The sequence below is a fragment of the Elephas maximus genome, chromosome 3 (genome assembly GCF_024166365.1).
Source record: "Elephas maximus indicus isolate mEleMax1 chromosome 3, mEleMax1 primary haplotype, whole genome shotgun sequence".
Taxonomy (NCBI): domain Eukaryota; kingdom Metazoa; phylum Chordata; class Mammalia; order Proboscidea; family Elephantidae; genus Elephas; species Elephas maximus.
The window spans coordinates 27,168,432-27,180,647 of record NC_064821.1 but is presented as its reverse complement, the minus strand read 5'-3'; the positions used below and the strand labels follow the sequence as shown (position 1 = coordinate 27,180,647).

Here is a 12,216-nt window from a genome sequence, read left to right as displayed (position 1 = left end):
ATGATTGTGTTTCTTTTCAGATGAGCAAATGGACACTAAACCATTGATTCTTCCTCCCACAACTCAGTGAGTTGAACTGTGAATTAATAGGCCAAATGAAATCATGTTAGACCTACCAATAGAAATGAAGAAATGTGTTGCCATCGGGGAGCTAAAAGAGGAAAATTCAAATCTCCCACTAAGGAAGGATTGTCTTAGAAAGTTCTTAAATTGGCCTAAGATAGCTAAGTTTCAAACCTGGCTTTGGAATGTCCCTGGTCCTATTTTCCTGAATTTACAAATAAGGGTGTTGACCTGATGGGGAAACAATGCTTTCTAAACATTTAGGACAAGAAACGTTTTTTGGCACTTTATCAATGCCATAGAGAATGGAAATAAATAAAGGAAAATGTCAAAGGAACACCAGGCATTTCCCTGAGATGGCGTAGCATTGATGCAAATACCAATGTCTACACAGTGAAAAATAGGCACAGAGTATATCTGAAAAGTAAATCATTGTTTAATCATTGGTGCATTTTACACTAATGCCATCTTTGGAATTGGCAATGTTGTATGATTTGAACGTTTAGCAAACACTTAGTTATCAAAATTTGATGTCCAATAAGCCAAGGGAGAGGATATATACTTTAAAACTTTTTTGAAATTGACCCACATATTTGAATGACCATGTATGTCCATACAAGATGGATGTCAGAAAACCAAACAACGATGAAAACCTGTGAAGATAATTGACGTATAAACACACTCTCTGATGATGAACATTTGAATGTAATTTAGAATCTAGCTAATGAGGTCCTTGCATGAAGCAAATGGTTTGAACTCGACTACTAACCTCCAGATTGGTGGCTGGAATGCACTCTTCAGTGCCATGAAAGAAAGACCTGGTGATCCACTTTTGTAAAGATTAAGGCTCTGAAACTCTATGGAGAGGTTCTATCCTTTAACACATGCAGTCACCATGTTGCAATTAACTCAGTGGTGATTCTTTTTTTTAAATCTGTTCCTATCCTATATGTTGTTTTATAAATACTCCAAATCAAGGGAATTTATACACTGTACTTGTATAAAATAAAGTACATTTGACAGCTTCTTAAGAAGAACATCCAGTTTCCATTGAGTAGATTCTGACTCACGGTCACACTATGTGTGTCAGAGTAGAACTATGCTCCACTGGGTTTCAATGACCCTGTTTCTGAGGTGTCTTTGAGTGGAAGCCAACCTTTCTGCTTAGCAGCCAAGTGTGTTAATGGTTTGCACACCCTGGAACTCCAAGTGCTTCTTAGTGTTCTTTAATTGAAATGAATTTTTCTTAAAAGGGTATTTCTTACTGTATGTGTTTCTCTCATAGAGGGTGGTGATAGTTTGCTCTTTCTATGAACTCGTTATTATCAAATGTCCTTGCCATTTTAACATTCTTTAGCCTAGCATCTCTAAAGTGGTTGGGTGCAGAAAAATGCAAATAACACAGAAAACAATGAGGGAAAAGTTTTGAGAAATACAGTGGTTGGGTTTGCTGTAACTGAGTACTATTGCTGAAAAGCACTGGGGTATTAGATACTTAAGTGTGAACACATGATTTTGTGGGCTTTATTTCTGAGTTTCTTGAATTCAAAATACAGATACAATACCGGGTGGCTGTTTACCTGTTTCCTTTTTAACAATATTCTTTTTCCAAAAGCTGTGATAAGTACATGGAACCACAGAATCTAACAGATATCTCAGAATTCCTCCTTTTGGGCCTCTCTGAGGATCCAGAACTGCAGCCCCTCCTCTTTGGGCTGTTCCTGTCCATGTACCTGATCACTGTGACTGGGAACCTGCTCATCATCCTGGCGGTCACCTCTGACTCCCATCTCCACACTCCCATGTACTTCTTCCTCTCCAACCTGTCCTTGGCTGACATTGGTTTCGTTTCTACCACAGTACCAAAGGCGCTAGTGAACATTCAGACATGGAGCAAATCCACTACCTATGGGGGCTGCCTGATACTAATGACCTTTTTTTACCTCTTTGGATGTCTGGACAATCTGCTCCTCACTGTGATGGCATATGACCTGTTTGTGGCCATCTGTCACCCTCTGCATTACACAGTCATCATGAACCCCCGCCACTGTGGCTTGCTAGTTTTGGTGTCTTTTTTTATCAGCGTTTTGGACTCCCAGGTGTACGTTTCAATGGTGTCACAACTTACCTTCTGCACAGATGTGGAAATCCCTCATTTCTTCTGTGACCCTCCTCAACTCTTTAGCCTTGCATGTTCTGACACTTCCATCAGTATCATATTAGTGTATTGTATTGGTGTCATCTTTGGTGGTGTTCCATTTTCAGGGATCCTTTTCTCTTACAGTCGAATTGTTTCCTCCATTCTGAGAGTCTCATCTTCAGGTGGGAAGTATAAAGCCTTTTCCACCTGTGCCTCTCACCTGCCAGTCGTTTGCTTATTTTATGGAACAGACCTTGGAGTGTACCTCAGTTCAGCTGTCTCATCTCCCAGGAAGTATGCAGTGTCCTCAGTGATGTACAGTGTGGTGACCCCCATGCTGAACCCCTTCATCTACAGCCTGAGGAACAGGGACATCAAGAGGGGTCTGTGGAGTCTCCTTAGCAGAACAGCCTACTATCAACACTTGTGCCATCTTCTTTGGTGTGTGGGTTGGAAAAATGGTAAAACCTGACATCTGCAACCATAAATCTTGCCTCTTGGTTATGTATTTTTTGTAGCTGTCAGAAGCTTCTGTCTCTAGATTTCATATCTGACCATTGCTTCCTTTGTAACATGCTTATTGCGATAGTGGAAGTGCTCTGGGATATGTCAGTCTGCATGATCAAATCCCATTGCAGCTATGGAGCCATCTGTAGCTTCTCTTCTATGACCCAGGATTTTTGGTATAATGCACAAATCTATTTTTATGTACTTAGAATCTTCATTCTTTACCGTAATTCATATCTGTTACCCAGACTACTTTTGTATCTATCAGAACTGTATACGCAGGTTTTGTGTGAGAATGCATGTCACTGGCTGTAAACCTTGACTTCATACTGGAATCATCTAGGAAGCTAAAAAATATTGATGCTTTGGTCCCACCTCTATGGATTCTGATTTAATTGTAATGGCATGTGGCTTCAGCATAAGATTTTTAAAGCACCACAGGCAGTTTTAATGTTCAGCCAATGCGAAAACTACTGATCTTTTCAGGCTTTTCTTGAAATATGACTAGTTTGCTGTGGGCCTTTTACTCCTGAGCAGGTCCAGAAGATCTCAAAGTGATCAGAGCTCACAATGGGAAAGATATGAGAGAACGTACCCTAGCACATGGTAAGTGATTTTTCACTGTATTGCTGATGATGTTTCTTCTCATATCTTCTCCCTGTACATCATGTTGCTGTTGGCGGTTCCTCTATTGTGACCCCATGCACTATAGAGGAGAACACTACCCAGTCCTGTACCATCACTTGGTACATTGTGGATTAGACCTTTGTGATCCACAGGGTTTTCATTGACTGAGTTTTTGAAGTAGATCACCAGGCCTTTCAAACATGTCCATCTTGGTCTGGAATCTCTGCTGAAACCTGGTCAATATTTTTGCATAATGTATGCCTCTAACCACAGGTGGTTGCTGCACATGAGGTACATTGGTTGTGAATCAAAGCTGGTCTTCCACAGGGAAGGGTAGAATTTTGCCAGTGAACCACCACTGATTCTGCTCTGCACACCATGAACTTGGCTACATGTGCTTGTTGATAAGCTATTGTCTCCCTTCTCCAGGTTCAGCCTTCTATACTTTACTCTGTGATGCTGGGGCCAGAGAGTGGAGGATCCTAAACTACTCTTCTGAATTCCAATCTGGCTTTATTGTTAGGTTTTTCCAGTAATGATCAGTAAAATTTACTACACCTTAACCAGCTCGACATTTTCCACATACCTGTTTTCTTAGACCTTGGTGTGGTAGCATCTATCCCTGGTTACTATCTCTGTATTGCCACATTGCTCCTTTTTGTCTTTCAGTCCTTATTTAACTATTTTACCAGTTTTCTGTATGAAATGCTCTTCATGGTGTTTTCAGTTTTCTTTATTGAATCCTGACTGATAAATTGTATTTGAGGGATAAATCTATGTGTGAAGTGTCTAAAACTGGAACAATACACAGCATGCTGAGGTAAAAAAGGTGGCTGTAATTTACATATCTTGGTCAGGGTTGTACAGCTGAGGATTAAGGTGGGGGTATCGTATTTCCAATTACTGTGGCTCTTTTGGTGCTCTAGGATCATCGGTTCACCAAGTCATTACGAATAAATTTAGTTGTATCTTATTTTTCTTTAGTCTAGGATAGCAGAGTGTCATGTCTTCAGGAAAGCAGAGCCATTGCCTTTCACTTGTAAGAGACTGATGAAGACTTGACTGTGTTGCCACGTTTCCTTGTCTTTGGGCTCTTTCTGTGTTCTACTACATGGGTGTGCAATGTCCTTAAGACATACTGGTATAATTTCTGAGGGAGCAATTTTGGATGCTCAGAAAACCTGCCTAACCGATAGCTTAGTTTACTCTGCCCTTTACCACTGAGTTAAATCCCCCACAGACTTTCCTGATGAGAAACTTCGACAATGGAGAATGGAGTGCACTTGCTAGAGGATGAGGCCACACCAGTTTCTGGGAAGAAATAGCTCTCATTAAAAACTAGGAAAGTAGTGTTGGGATTCTATGGTTATGGCTAACTGCAATGAGACTGTACTAGTCCCATCTACCCTAGAACTAAGTTGCATATTCATTTCTGTAAACCTAGGAATGGAAAAAAATTGATATAATCAGGGTATTTCCTTTTGATATCTCATGATAACCTTTCCTGAAAGGTAACATTTTCTTCTTCCTCTTCAAACATCAAGACGTAGAATGAGTGATACTATTAGATTAATTCTATAAATGGAGAAAAGCCTGGAAGGAAATATGTCAGAGTGTCCTAATGGCAGTCAGAAAGTGGTATACTTACCTTTGATAGGGAAGAGGAACTGCAGATTATGGGAAGGGAGAGGGATTTGATGACATACCTCTGACCAGATATTGGCTTATAACCTGGACAGTTTTGGCAACTCAGTGTACCTTGTTGATCCTCAGAGTCCTCTTCTTCAAATTGTGATTAATAGTGCTAATCTTCCAAGGCCACTTTAATGACTACATGTAATGTTGTCAAGGTTGGATTAAATAGTAGTTTCCCATCAAATACTAGTCCTTAATACCACCTTGGAGAAGTTCATTTTAAGTGTGCATTCCAAGAATTCAAAAAGAACTTGATACTACAAACTGTGATTTTAGGCAAAATATAAAACATGTTTCTGTTTACCTTCTTCATCTGTGTAGTTGTGATAACAAAAGCACTCATCTGAGAGAGTAGTTAAGAGGAAGCAATAAAAAGTACTGATTAGAACCCTGTTTAGTTCCTAGAAATGATCAAGAAGTGGAAACTAATCTAGTAAACATGTGATTCGGCCAACAGAGTAGTTCAACTAATGGGATTTGCAGGGAAACTGAGTGTCAGCATTCGATCCTCTAACTCATTATCTTTGTGAACATGAACTTGTTATTGAACTCTCAAGTCTATTGATTCTTCCTTTTCTGTATTATTTAGCTTACAGCTTTGTAAGGATTAAGCAGATAATGCACATAGTGCCTGGTAAGAATTCCATAAATATAGATATTACTGTTGTTTTCATCTACTCTAACACAAAAGCCATTCAAATAAATCCTTTGAAGTCCACATGTTCTTTAACTTTGGATGCCTGATGATCATTACAATTTATCTTTACACGACAAGACCCTGAGAAGTTCAAGGGCAGGGATTGGATATCATTGGTATATGTACTAGAAATCTAATGTATTAAGACCATACATTAGTCCTATCTCCAATTTTTATAATATTGAATAAATTATTCATTATGTTATAAAATAAAGGTGAAGACAATTTGACCTCCCTACACCCAGTATTTTTATTCATCCTTGGGACATTATATCTTCCAGAGAGACTTTTAAGAACTCCCCAAGAAAAATGTATGGTTTGTTGTTTTTATTATTAGGGATATTTGATAGGATCTATTATTCACCATTTCATTGTATGTGAAAGAATAAGAGTCGTAGAATAAAAGGTAGGGTTTGATAAGCTCTATAAATAACATGGTGATAAAAAATTGAGCATAGACATTCCTCAACTGGATACCTGAGAAGAGAATGCTGGAATGTAGTATCTTTCCTTTTCCTTTAAGGATACTCATTCAGGGAGAGAAGTGGGAAAGCACAAAGCAAATCTCTCTTTTTACCACAAGAACACAACTGTCTTTGGTTTTTATACACCTGTCCTCTATCTACACTCAGCTTTGGCAGTGATTCTAGAATCTGATCCCCTCCTTCTATTATGTTTAATATGAAAATTTTGCCACTATCCAAGGGTGCTGAAAGCTCTCAGCGCTTATCCTCTACCTCTCCAATTCACCTCAACACACCTGTCATTTGTTCTCCCCAAAATCACCCTCAGCCATTTATCCATATATAGGTAAATAGCATCCTTTTGTCCATGTTCAATGTCATTGGGTATATATTCCAGTTTCCTTCATATCAGCTAATGACAAGCCATTCTCCGAGTCCTTCAAAACAGAGAAGCCTCACCCAGGTGGCCATGTGGATAGAATGTAAAAGGTACGAAACACCATTATTCCACTTCATCTACTAGGGAAACAAACTAGATAAAAAATAAACTTTATTAAAGATTTCAAGAGTTGTGAAGACAAAGAAATCTAAGGAAAATTACATTCTGGAGTGAAGTGAGCCTTTTGTAGTTAAGCAGATATCAGTTGTTGTTGGGGATATGTGTTGGTTGAATTTGTGCATGGAAAGGGTGCAACTGGCCTAATGGAAGGACTCTGCTGCTGCTAGAGAAACCAGAGAGCCTTCTGACCTCAAGTTCAGCAGCATCATGGTGGGGTTTGTAGAAATTATACCATGTTTCTGTTTTTCTTCAGGGAATGTTTGCTACGTGCACGGTGGTGCTATGGTTTGGGATTATGCTGGACAGCAGAGGGACCTCTCTTGAGTCTAGTGGTGATTAGAGCCACCATCCTTATAGTGAGTAAAGCCTGTGTAGTGCGCAGATTCTAAGATTCTCCCATCAACCCCCACCTCCTGTATTCACACTCTTGTGGCTAACCATCCTCCTGAGTGTGTGCTGGAACTCAGATAATTGCTTCCATCACATAGGATTAGGAAAACTCTTGGGTTATCACTTCCAACATTGGGGCATAAAAAGAATCTGGCTCTAATTTTGCCAGCCCTCTCTTGCTGTCTGACCAGCACACTCTGATGAAAGCCAGCTTCCATTTTGCCAGTTGCCTGATGCAGAGGCCCATGTGTTCAGAAGTTATGGTAGGCCTTATGGCCAATAGCCTGTGAGGTATAAATCCTGCTAATTGATGTCTGAGTGACCTTGGAATCAGATCTACTTCCAGGCAAGCCTTGAGATGACTACAGCCCTGGTCAACGTTTTGAATGCAGTCATTTGAAAGGCCTATGGTGGTATTTAGGGGAAGGATCAAGTTACCAAATAAGTATGACAAAAATAAAGAATTTTTTAAAGTACCACCATAGATTAACTACACCGAAAAATGAGAACTGTTCCTGTCATTCAAATTAGCAAAAAATATAACTTGCCAATGTATAAAACCCCAACAATATGCAAGGGCTATAGGACAGAAGATTGAAAGTTGGAAGTTTTCCTTCATGACAGAAATATTAATTCAGATAATGAAAATAGCATCAGATTCTCGGTATAGAAGACATGTCGTTGTTGTTAAGTGCTGTTGAGTCACTTTCAACTCATATTGACCCCATATGTCAAAGCAGAACTGCCCCTTAGAATTTTCTAGACTATAATCTTTATGAGAGCACATCACCAGTTCCTTCTCCTGTGGAGTGGCTAGGTGGATTTCACCCACCGACTTTTCATTAGCAACCAAGCACTTTAATCAGTGTGTCACCAGGTTTTTGTATTTTAGATGAGGGTTTATAGAACAAATCATTTTCTCACTATAAAATTAATACACATTTTTTTTGTGTGTATTGGTATCCGTTGCCACTCCCACGACATGTCAACCCTCAACCCTTCTCTACCTTGGCTTGCCCATTACCAGCTTTCCTGTCCCCTCCTGCCTTCTCATCCTTTCCCCTGGGCTGGTGTACCCATTTCATCTGGTTTTGTTTTATGGGCCTGTCTAATCTTTGGCTGAAGGGTAAACCTCAGGAGTAACTGCAGTACTGAGTTAAAAGGGAAGGGGCAGTCTCTCAGCTATGCTGCATTAGGGCAGGTTCAGCTGAAGGCAATGGTCTGGGATGGTTGTGGAGCATACTGGGGCCCACAAGATGGGCCAGAAGTCAGCGCAGGGCAGATTCCGGTAGGCCATGCCTGTGCCGGTTGCGGGGTGCGATGTTCAGCACGTGGTGCAATTAGGCGGGGGTTGAGGGGTGTGAGTTTGTGATGTGTGGAACTAGTTTGGGTATGGGAAAGAAGAGAGAGAGGAGAGACAGACAGGAGCTAAAAAAAAAGTTGCTGAAGGAGACTTCCGTCGGAGTGGAGAGAGGAGAAACCCGGAAATGAAGAAAAAGAAACAGAAAAAACAAACAAACAAGCAAACCTCCAGGGAGTGGACCGAGAAAGCAGTTCCCCAGCCAAGCGGCACTTTACAGCCTGTCGAGACGAAATAAAGAGGGCACATCGAGTCAGGTGTTTGCGAGATAGGAGGGGGAGGAGGTAAGAGGCAGGGAAGAAACCAAAAGAAGCCAAAAAAGCAACGCAAACAAGAAAGAAATGGCACTAAAAGGGGTGGCTGGTGCGGGTGGGGCGAATACTCACAGCACGGCGTTGGCATCCCTTGGGCCTGGGTTGCTCGGCCCCCTGGTTGCAGTGGAACAACCGCCTGGGAAATGGCGGAGGCTGAGCAGGTGGAGGAAAGTTAAGGGGTGGGGAATCATGTATCGCTGGTTACTGGGTGCTCTGTCTCCTGCTGGGAGCTCCGTGAATCTGCTTTTTCTTACTTCCTGCCCACTAATCTCCAAGAGGAATCCACCATGGTGAATTCGTGCTGCCTTAGCTGAAAGGTACCTCTACTTGTACCTCTTCTCGCTCTCTTTTTTCTGACAGTTTCTTATTCCATTCAGTGCTTGGTTTAGTTCTTTGCTTCTTCATTTGATGCTTATGTTTCCAGGATTGACATTTGTCTCTGTTTTACTTAGTTTTTCAGGTCTTTGCTGTGGAGGGTCCGCGTGGTGCTGCAGTCTATGGTGCCATGTTGGCTCCGCCTCCAGGTTTGTTAACTTTCTTTGTGGTTACCTTGAAATCTACCCCATCTTCCCAGGATTAAACCAGTTTTTATTACTTGATAAGCCTTGACTTCCCCTCCATTTGAAAGCTGTATACCTACATCGTTTATTCCCTCTTTTATTTTTCTAACATTGTCCTCCTTTACTGATCGATCTCTCTTGCTCTCTACTGTAAGTTCCTTAGTGATTCCTCAGCTATGGTGTAGCAGGGCAGGTCCACTGGAGGGCGAGGGGCCGGGATGGGTCATTTGCAGCACATACTGAGGTTGAGAGGGTAAGGCAGGGCAGCAGCGCAGGGCAGGGACTGGTGATTGGAGCCTGTGCTGCTTGAGGGTGAGTGCCCAGTGCATGGTGTAATTAGGTAGGAGGGAAGGGGGAGGATGTGACATGCGGAGCTAAGTGTGTGTGGGAGAAAAAAGAGGGAAGGCAATGAAACAGTAAAAAAAAAAAAAAAAAAAAATGGTGCTGAAGGAGCCTGCTGGTGGAGTGAAGTGGACCCAGGGAAGATGTGTGCTTGTGCTGTCTAGCCGGGTGGTGTTGCACAGCTCATGAAGAAGGGGCAGAGACTGCACATGTGGCTAGCTGTGCAGAAAAAAGGAAATGGTGGAAGAGAGATAGTGATAAGAATCTGAAAGAAAACAAACAAACAAACAAACAAAAAAAAACAAAGGAAAAGTGGACACGTTGTCAAGTGATCATGAGCAAGAAAAGGAAGGAATGTAGAGAGAGACAAGAAAGTGAGGAAAAAAAAAAAAAAGATGCCCTGAGGGAGCCCACTGGTGTGGTGGCATGGACTGTAAAGCTCTGTGCCTGCAGCTCCCCAGCTGAGTGATGTGGCATAGCCTATGAATAGGTTGTAGGGACAGCACATGCAGTCAAGTGGTCAGGAGAAAAGAAAGGAAGAAGTGTAAAGAGAGACAAGAATTTGTGATAGAAAAAAAAAAAAAGTCCAAGGGCATTCACCAGTGTGGTGGTATGAAATGGTGAAGCAGTGTGCTTTTGGCTCCCCACCTGAGCAGTGTGGTGGCACAGCCTGTCAAAAGGCTGCGGAGATGGCACACATGGCCATGTGGTCAGGCAAAGGAAAGGAAGGAAGATAGAGAGAGACAAGGAACTGTGAGGGAAAAGAAAAGAAAAGAAAATGCTCTGAGGGTGCTCACAGGCACGCCAGAAAGAGCACACTGGTAAAGCCATGTGACTCGGGCTCACCAGCTAAACAGTGTGGAAAACTTGTCAAAAAGCTTTGGAGACAGCACACTTGGCCAGACTACCAGGATTTTTAAAGAATACTTAATCCTCCCTAAATTACATGATTCGTTCACTGGGTTTGAGGATATTAAATTATACAGTGATATTTTAAATTGAAAAATTGAAAAAAAAAGTGTGATTTTTATGTTAAGATCTGTACAACTTTGAAGTTAGAGGTGAGAAATACAGGTGAGCTTCCTCTTTATAATGGGAGGGCCCAGATACCACAGACATTCACTTTCGCCATTCTTGTTACATTAATATTTCCAAGTCTTCAGAGATTGGAATAACGTGAACCAATTTGGCTAACTGTGTACTCTGGGCATTGAACGGAAACCCTGGTGGTGTAGTGGTTATGTGTTACGGCTGCTAACCAAAGGGTCGGCAGTTCGAATCCGCCAGGCGCTCCTTGGAAACTCTATAGGGTTGCTATGAGTCGGAATCGACTCGAGGACACTGGGTTTGGTTTTTTTGGTTTGGGCATTGAGTTTCAAGACCGTATAGCTGTAAATAACATGCCTGTGCTCTCTGTCCAGTGAGCTCCATACCCACGTCTCTCCTCTAGAGTGGTAGTCTGCCTAAGGATATTGAAGCCAGGTTCTCTCTTCCTGTCAGTCCTGAGGAAGGAGCCTCAGACATCAAGCCCATCAGGGAGGAAAGGGGTTCTGGACCCACATTCCTTAGTCATGCCCTAGCAGAGATCCAGTGCAATCCAGTGAATGCTGTGGGAGTAAGTGGGCACAGAGGGGTGAAAGAGCATTGTTTCCTCCTCATCAAGACAAGCAGCACACTTGGGATGGCCAGATGGGAAGCTCTGAAATGCTAAGTTTCACCTCAGTACTGTGAAATTTGTGTTCCTGGTTATGGTACTGATCTAGGAAAATTCATTTAGTGTTTTAATTTCTTCTACGTTGGTTCTAGCTCCCATAGGCATTTCCCCACCAGAGCAGAAAATGGGTCCCTCTCACCTGTCCCCAAACACTTCAACATGAACTTGTAGATGATGATGATAATGACAATGATAGAATGATGACAGTAATCACGGTACCATGCACATTTATTGATGGCTTCCCAGTACCAGGATCTGAACTAAGTTTTCTATGTAACTTGTTTCCTTTTCGTGTCCAACCACACCAAGAGAACAGCAATACAGAGTTATTGTCATTTCATAGAAAGAAAAGGAGCACAGCTTTTTTTTTTGTTGTTGTTGTTACTTGTACCAGATCATGGGCCAAAAATGTAGAAGCCAGGTTTAAATCTGGGCAGCGTGACACCAGAAACAGGGCACCTGAGTATATTCTCCCCTAACCACCCACCCTGCCATTTCACTTCCTTGGTCTCTCCACACAGAGACCCCTGCTCATTGTGCCCTTTTATGGGAGGTTTCTGGTAGACCAGAGTAGAGCACACTGGGTGTCTCTTGGTGCCTTAATTATCAGAAGAATAATTGTGAATACACCAGGGGATCATTTCAGGAGTTAGAAGATGATAGTTCAGGACACATCTCTCTTGCCCCTTCTCGCAGATTTTTTCTCAGTTGCCCACTTCCTCCTTCATCCTTGTAACTTAGCCCACCTCAACTTCAGAGACAAAGACAGGATCTTGGGTTCCAT

At 41.9% G+C, this 12,216-nt stretch overlaps 1 protein-coding gene across 1 annotated transcript; it reads left to right on the top strand.

Annotated features, from left to right (window-relative positions):
- Positions 1-1,691: 1,691 nt before the first annotated feature.
- Positions 1,692-3,873, top strand: LOC126071191 (olfactory receptor 7A17-like). Its single transcript, XM_049875440.1, has 3 exons — positions 1,692-2,586; positions 3,248-3,316; positions 3,767-3,873. Exons 1-3 carry the CDS (start codon positions 1,692-1,694, stop codon positions 3,871-3,873), a joined length of 1,071 nt encoding a protein of 356 aa, XP_049731397.1.
- The last annotated feature ends 8,343 nt before the right edge of the window (positions 3,874-12,216 follow it).

Bases quoted from the DNA above. Each gene is read 5' to 3' on its own strand.
- LOC126071191 (XM_049875440.1), top strand. From the start codon at position 1,692: ATGGAACCACAGAATCTAACAGATATCTCAGAATTCCTCCTTTTGGGC. The intron at 2,587-3,247 runs GTCTGTGGAGTC...ACTCCTGAGCAG, and splicing joins GAACAGGGACATCAAGAGGG to GTCCAGAAGATCTCAAAGTG. The intron at 3,317-3,766 runs GTAAGTGATTTT...TCCCTTCTCCAG, and splicing joins AGAACGTACCCTAGCACATG to GTTCAGCCTTCTATACTTTA.